Source organism: Anarrhichthys ocellatus, unplaced genomic scaffold (assembly GCF_004355925.1).
Source record: "Anarrhichthys ocellatus isolate YVR2014 unplaced genomic scaffold, GSC_Weel_1.0 scaffold14, whole genome shotgun sequence".
Lineage (NCBI taxonomy): Eukaryota > Metazoa > Chordata > Actinopteri > Perciformes > Anarhichadidae > Anarrhichthys > Anarrhichthys ocellatus.
This window is the reverse complement of record NW_022280044.1, coordinates 925558-932101: the sequence shown is the minus strand read 5'-3', so window position 1 is coordinate 932101 and position 6544 is coordinate 925558. Positions and strand designations below refer to the sequence as shown.

The 6544-nt window shown below is 43.7% G+C and overlaps 1 protein-coding gene across 4 annotated transcripts in view; it reads right to left on the bottom strand.

Annotated features, from left to right (window-relative positions):
* Positions 1 to 4959, bottom strand: part of runx1t1 (RUNX1 partner transcriptional co-repressor 1) — a 56649-nt gene extending 51690 nt beyond the window's left edge. For all 4 annotated transcript variants that reach the window (XM_031853644.1, XM_031853646.1, XM_031853645.1 and 1 more), the window contains exon 1: positions 4407 to 4959. In XM_031853644.1, coding sequence (XP_031709504.1) covers positions 4407 to 4434 — 28 coding nt within the window. In that variant the 5' untranslated portion in view covers positions 4435 to 4959. The remainder of the gene's footprint in view (positions 1 to 4406) is intronic.
* Between the last annotated feature and the right edge of the window lie 1585 nt (positions 4960 to 6544).

Below are 6544 nucleotides of genomic sequence, written 5' to 3'. Positions count from 1 at the left end.
ACACACAAACATACACAACCACACACACACACACACACACACACACACATACTTTCACTACCACCTCTGAATTCCCTTTCACTGTCTAAATTTTAAATGTAAATTGTGTGACAGGTGAATATTGAAGAGGTGAGCGATAATGGGTAACATCTTCACTCAGCCACATTATCGCCGCTTCGCATCACTGAGAAGTTCCCATTCAATATCGTTACCTTTGCCAGAGTGCAGAGAGAAACGCACTTTTGTGTGTGTCTCTTTGTATTCATTAGACACACATAGACACCTGCATGTGCACTTACGCTCACACACACAGTCACAGAATCCCAACCAGTGGCTTATCTTTTGGAATAAGAAAAGGGGCTTGTCAGGATGGCACATTGTATGTATGTGTGCGTGTGTGTGTGTGTGCGTGTGTGTGTGTGTGCGTGTGTGTGTGAGAGGAAGGCAATGTGCATTAGGGCGATTACAATATCAGCCGACTCCAGATGGAGGCAGGAAAATAAACAGTGGGAGAGAGAGAGAGAGAGAGAGCGTGAGGGGAAAGACATTTTGAGAAGGAACCTAAGAGAGAGATTCTGTGTGTGCGTGTGTGTGTGTGTGTGTGTGTGTGTCTGTGTGTGTGGCAGTCTGCCTGTGTGCGATACAGTTTGAGAAAGTGAAGTTAATTAGCAACTCAATCCCAGTCTATATAGAGAGGACTGAGAGAGCAGTATGTGTGTGTTTGTGTTGTCCTGCACATGTCTATCAGTGTGTTTCAGTCCAAGAACCCTGAACTATAATTTAGATCCAGCCAGCCGTCTTATTGAAAAATACTGCGAGTGCAGCTACTGTATCTTACTGTTTTCACGACAGCTAAGGAAAGGAAAGGAGGAAGTTTGGTCACATTCAGGAACTGATGTATTATAAATATGATTTCCCGTTCTTTCCTTAAGGCTTGAAGTGTAAAAAACCTATGAAGAATTAACTGCGTCCATGAAACTTGATGAACCGTCAGACTCTGCCCTATTGGCGTCTTCTTCAGTTGCTCTATAAGTCTTGCGTTATCTGGAGTAAAAACACGAACAAGGCCAATAAAATCAGTTTGTGGTGCTCACTGTTGACTTTGACATTAAATAAGCCCCTGTAAAGGCCAACTCACAACTACAATAAAACAAAGACCTCTTGCTTTTGTGAATGCCGGAGAGCGAGCACACACACACACACACGTGCACACACACACACACACGCACACACCACACATACAACACACCTTTACACAAATCCATACACAGACCTACACACATATGCGAGTCAGTTTATACCGCTGCTGCTCTTTCATGGGTGATGAAATTCAATAAGCAGTGAAGAGAACTGCCCTCTCGCTGATAACCATCAATGGGCCTATTGATCTACAAGGGCGTGTGTGAGTGGTTGCATGCACATACACACCAACTCCCTCCATAATTCACTCTGGGACTTGGTAAGAGATGGCTCTGAATAATCAGAGCAGATCTATACATCTCGAAGGAGTGCGTGGAACAGTGGTTTTAGTATCCAATTCTACTGCTGACATTTGTCCCCTGACTGCATGGCTGCTTCAAATGCACCCTGTGCCTATTTCAAAAAGCTCAACCCATCTTCATCTTTATACATGCAATAACAGAAGGAAGGAAAGATGAATGTTGTAAGTTTCCCTTGAATGACGTGTCAAACAAACCTTCCAGATTGAACTCCGGGACATGAGATTCCTATTAGCCAACTGAAGCACCAGAAAAAGCTCACTGGTTCCAAGCTTGTGTTTGCTTCTGCATGCTAAGCAAAACCAACTTGCCAAGAGATGTGCTTAGCTGATTATTGTGCGACTCAACCACCTTGAACTATACAGGTGATGCAAGTTTTCTGGGCATCATCCAATACCAAGCCTTTGCCTTTTGGTGGTTTGATTATTTGCATCAACATGTAGCTTTGAGAAAATTGGGCCCTGCTGCTGATGCAGAAAAACACGAGGAGGCTTCATGACATAACCGGCATATTAACTATGTTGAGTCATCATCACTTATTCACCACATAGCAAACCTGGACCGCATCCAAACGTCTGTGTGTCACACTTAAAAGAAGTGCTTTGTAATCACATCACAGCGCTGGAGCCTCGATATGACTCGGTGCCAAAGGAGAAATCAGTGCTTTCCCTCAAAAATAATAGTAATTTATTGTTTGAGGCTGTGATCTAAAAAGCTGTGTTTGAATGCATCATACAGTACAAGCTATTAGCTCTTCGCATCAAAACGCACTGAAGGAAAAAAAGACGACATTGTTTTTCAACTTGCCAACCAGGGTTATATATAGGTGTTTCTGTGCTTGAACGCGCGTGTGAGTGTGTGTGTATGAAGGTGATAATAAAATGGCTGCCATCATTTTTGCAAGGCCACGTCTGTGTCTGTGAGCGGCGGCCTGATGCATTTGACCCTATACAGCCTGAGAGCTGGGAGGAGGAGGGAGGGGGAACAGGTGTGAGGCAGGCTGGTGGCTGGACAGATGGCCCCTGGAAGTGCTAGCCGATGCTGCAGAGCCTGGACCACTGAGAGTTAGCAGCTAACGTTAATACTAGTCTGTTTATACAGCTAGCACGGACGATGCAGCAACACACACACACACACACACACACACGTGTGCAACCAAATGCACACACAAACACAGTGATAACCTGCAAACAGCACTTATCATTTACTCTCCCCTCATCACCAGCTCTGTTTACCTTTCATTTACTCCTTCTGTCCCTCTGTCTCCCTCTCTCTTTATCTCTGTAAACACACACACTCCAGGTAATGGTCTTTTCAGTCAAGTCACCACTTTAATGGAAGTCCCAGTGGTCCCCGAATAAAAAACAACAACGGATGACACAATAAATGATGGCCAGGGTAACCAATTCAAATAGAATGACCACTGCAGTAAACAATGATAACTCAACTGATAATAAAAAAACAAATCCTAATATTGAATCTCCATTTGGATCACTCTTTTGGATAGGCTACCAACACTAAGACTATACATCATCATGACAACCCAATATAATTATAGTGTGTTGGATTCACAGAAGACATGAGAAAATTGTCTGACTACCTCAATGCAACTGCTCATAAACACTTCTCCTTTTTTTAGTTGTATTTAACTAGGCGAAGACTACATCAGTGGGTCACGCTTTTAAGAGGAGTTAACAATCACTCTGTCGGATGCCTACAAAGTTTTGCATGGGACTGTTCGGGATGCGTAAAAAAAAAATGTCCAAAGCCCTGTGGGTTTCCAGGAGATATTTTCCTCCCTCTCTAATCCGAGCCGTGAGAACAGGCGGGCATCGACAGCAGGTTGAGCCCCAGCCGTCTCCTTCCCCAACCCGCAAGTCTGCTCTCGTCCCAGTCGGGGGAACACATTCCCACTGGAGCAAAATATAACCCGAACCCTTTAATTTCAACCCTGCGCCACTCCAATAAAAAAAAAGAACCTTTATTTTTCTTTGCGCTTTTCGGTTATGTGGTGATGACAAAGTCGCAGCGGGTGGAGATGGAAACTTCATATGGATTTAAGAAGATGCGTTTGACAGTTGTGACGGAGCTCCGGAGGATGTTTTCAAATGCAAACTCTGAAATGCAAAGTCTCACCTCTGAGAGCAGAGGGAGAGAGGAGGCTCCTCACTGAGATTGGCAAAGTCGCTGCATCCAAGCATATCTTTGCACAATGTCTTTGAACAGAATCATGTCATTAATGGCAATTCGTCTTATTCGGAAAATAGTGAAGAATATTCTATTTAGTCAATCAAATCTGTGAATTTCAACTTGTGTTTCATTTATTTTTTGATTCAAAACCCTGCATGCTCTCAGCACACTGGTACATTATTGTCTATCCCGTACTGAGGAGTGGCGATGCACGCCTCGCTATAAAACATACGTCTCGGTGCCCATGCTTTCTGGGCATTATCAACTGGTATTCACTTCGAGACATGCGTCTTGGCTGATCGAAAGGGAGTCACCAAACGTGATCTGTGAATTTAAGTTGCCTGATGCCCGAACAACTCGCCATATGTCCAAGCTCATGAATTGATAACTGAATATATAACTGCAATATATTTGTTATAGCAGTTCATCTCAGACAACGAACATAAAATATAAATAAATACAAAAAGCTAGAATGTAATTGTTGGCTTTATATGCCTGCATGTTTTTAAACAAATCATCCTGGAGCACAACAGCTTGTGCCTATTTAAAATTGAAACAAATGAAACAAATCATCAATGTCAAATGATTTAGTGGGTCAGCAGCTATTTCATGTTCTTAATTTGGTGCACACGCGTCTAAATGAGGACTCAAAATGCTCAGCCAAGGCGTAATTTAAAAAAAAGAAAATCACAACAGCAAGAGAGAGAGGCCACTTACACTGAAAAGAGGCAGAAATTCCCACCATGCGGTACGTTGATGTGAGAGGGCTAAATAATTTCCAGTCCTTTTGACTCCGCGCAAGCTCCCCTCGATGATCCGCTTGTATCGGGGAAGACAAAAGCTACAGAGTCCAGCCAGCTCTCAGGGGCTCAACCGGTAGACTTCCAGCAGCTCCGAATGTGGTTCAAACTCCGACAAAAGAAGAAGGGCAGCTCACGGCTTTGCAATAAGTGATCAGTCACTGGGGATATTTCAGGATGGAAGAAGCCGGGAGTCTTGTAAAAGCGCAGACGCAGAGGAGGAGAGATGAAACAGAGATGGAGAGGGAGGATGCAGTAGTGCGCAGGGCACCCGTCTGGCTTCCTATCCGTCTTTCGCACTTTCCTTTCAAAATCCTTTAAACGTCGAGTCGGTCTAGATCGTAGAAATCGGTGTTTACGTATGAGGAAAAATGCATGCACACACCCTCGGTCAAAGGGCTCCTTGTTTTTCTGCTTCTTCGTTGGCGTGGGGAAGAGGAGTAGCGGCACTCTGCCTCCAGTCGGCGGTGCGCAGCAGAGCCAGGTGGCGGTGGGCGGTACCGAAAGCACTGCCTAGGAGGGGGAGGCGGCGACTGGGCAGCAGCATCTGTGTGTCCTAAAACAGGTTGGAAAAAGCGGGGTCAGGTCAAGTCGAAGTGTTTTCTACTGTACCAGCGGCTACCGAAGCTTCTTCACGCCAAGGGCTCCCAGGGAGATCACCCCTAAGGTTTTTACACAAGGACGCAGGAAGTTAGTCGAGAATTAAAGGACAGGTTCACAGTTTTTTTCATATCTGTCTGCATCATGCCTCGGTAATTGTCTCCTCCGTCCATACTGGCTGTGATGAAATCAAATCATTTCCCAATGGAATTCCAATGTAAGAGTTGGTGGACAAAATGTCCCTTTCTGTCCAAAAATGGAAAAAAAAAACATCAACTCAAAAAAACTTGACTAAAAAAGAAAAAATGCATTAGACATGTCATCACTAAAGCATCGCTCCCTTCTTGGGAAAGAAATGTGTGGAGAGAAAAACAGTAATGTAATAGCAGCGTCAGACTGTCATCTCCAAATAAATCTCAGCCTATAACATACAGATCAGACAGAGCATGCAGTGGATGGAAAGTGCATGAATTAGAAATTTCTGGAAATTTATTGGAAATCTAGTTAGAATTTGCACTAAATTTGGGAGTATAAACTTGGCTACTGTGTGAAGAGGGAATTTTGTACAAAAAGACTGCAACTTTGGAAGATAGCCACTGGAGTAATCTAACTCGGACAAATTAAGCCTCGTATTCGATTTAGCTAAACAAATGGGGTTTTTTTGCACAGAATAAGTACTTTAGATTATTTTTATGAAGTTGTATTTGCTCCTCATTCCTGAGCACACAATGGGACATTCTAGCACATAAATGTAATATCTGTGCCTAATCAATGAAATTACTTTTTGAGGGGTCCTATGGACAGGAGCCACAAATACAGCGACCGATAACTCTTTCAATGCACACATTGTTTTAAGACATGGAAACAAAGGGAACCTATCCTTTAAGCCTCTGTTTGCTTTAGGTGGGGAGTAATTAGTTATTAGATCAAAATACGTTAATTCTCAAAAATAGTATGAACTAGGTTATTTATTTAGTTTTGCTTGGGACCCCCCCGGAGTGTCCTCAGGGGCCCCTAGCGACTTGCATAGTCATGTAGTGTGATGGATAAGAACCAGTCAGCTTAGTGCTAGAGCGGGTTGGTTGTTGTGTGTGTGTGTGTGTGTGTGTGTGTGTGCAAAGAAAACGAGGACTGTGTGATGCATGTCCGCACTTATACACACATTGTATCTCTAACTTTCCCTCAGCTGAAAAAGGCACAGGCAGGCTGGCCTGCAGTAACCTAAGGCAAACACTTTCCCCAGACCATCTGGAAGTCATCTCGCCCGCAGAGCCAGTGAAAGCACAGAGCAGAAGCTACGTTTACAACTCGGTGATAACAACCGGTCCACTTGAACTGCATGGTTGAACAAGTCATGCACCAAAGCCCGTTCATAACCGTCTCATAAATTAAAAGATTCTACTGTATTCTATTTTGCAATGCTCATATATTTGTAGGTATTTTGTCCGAAACAAA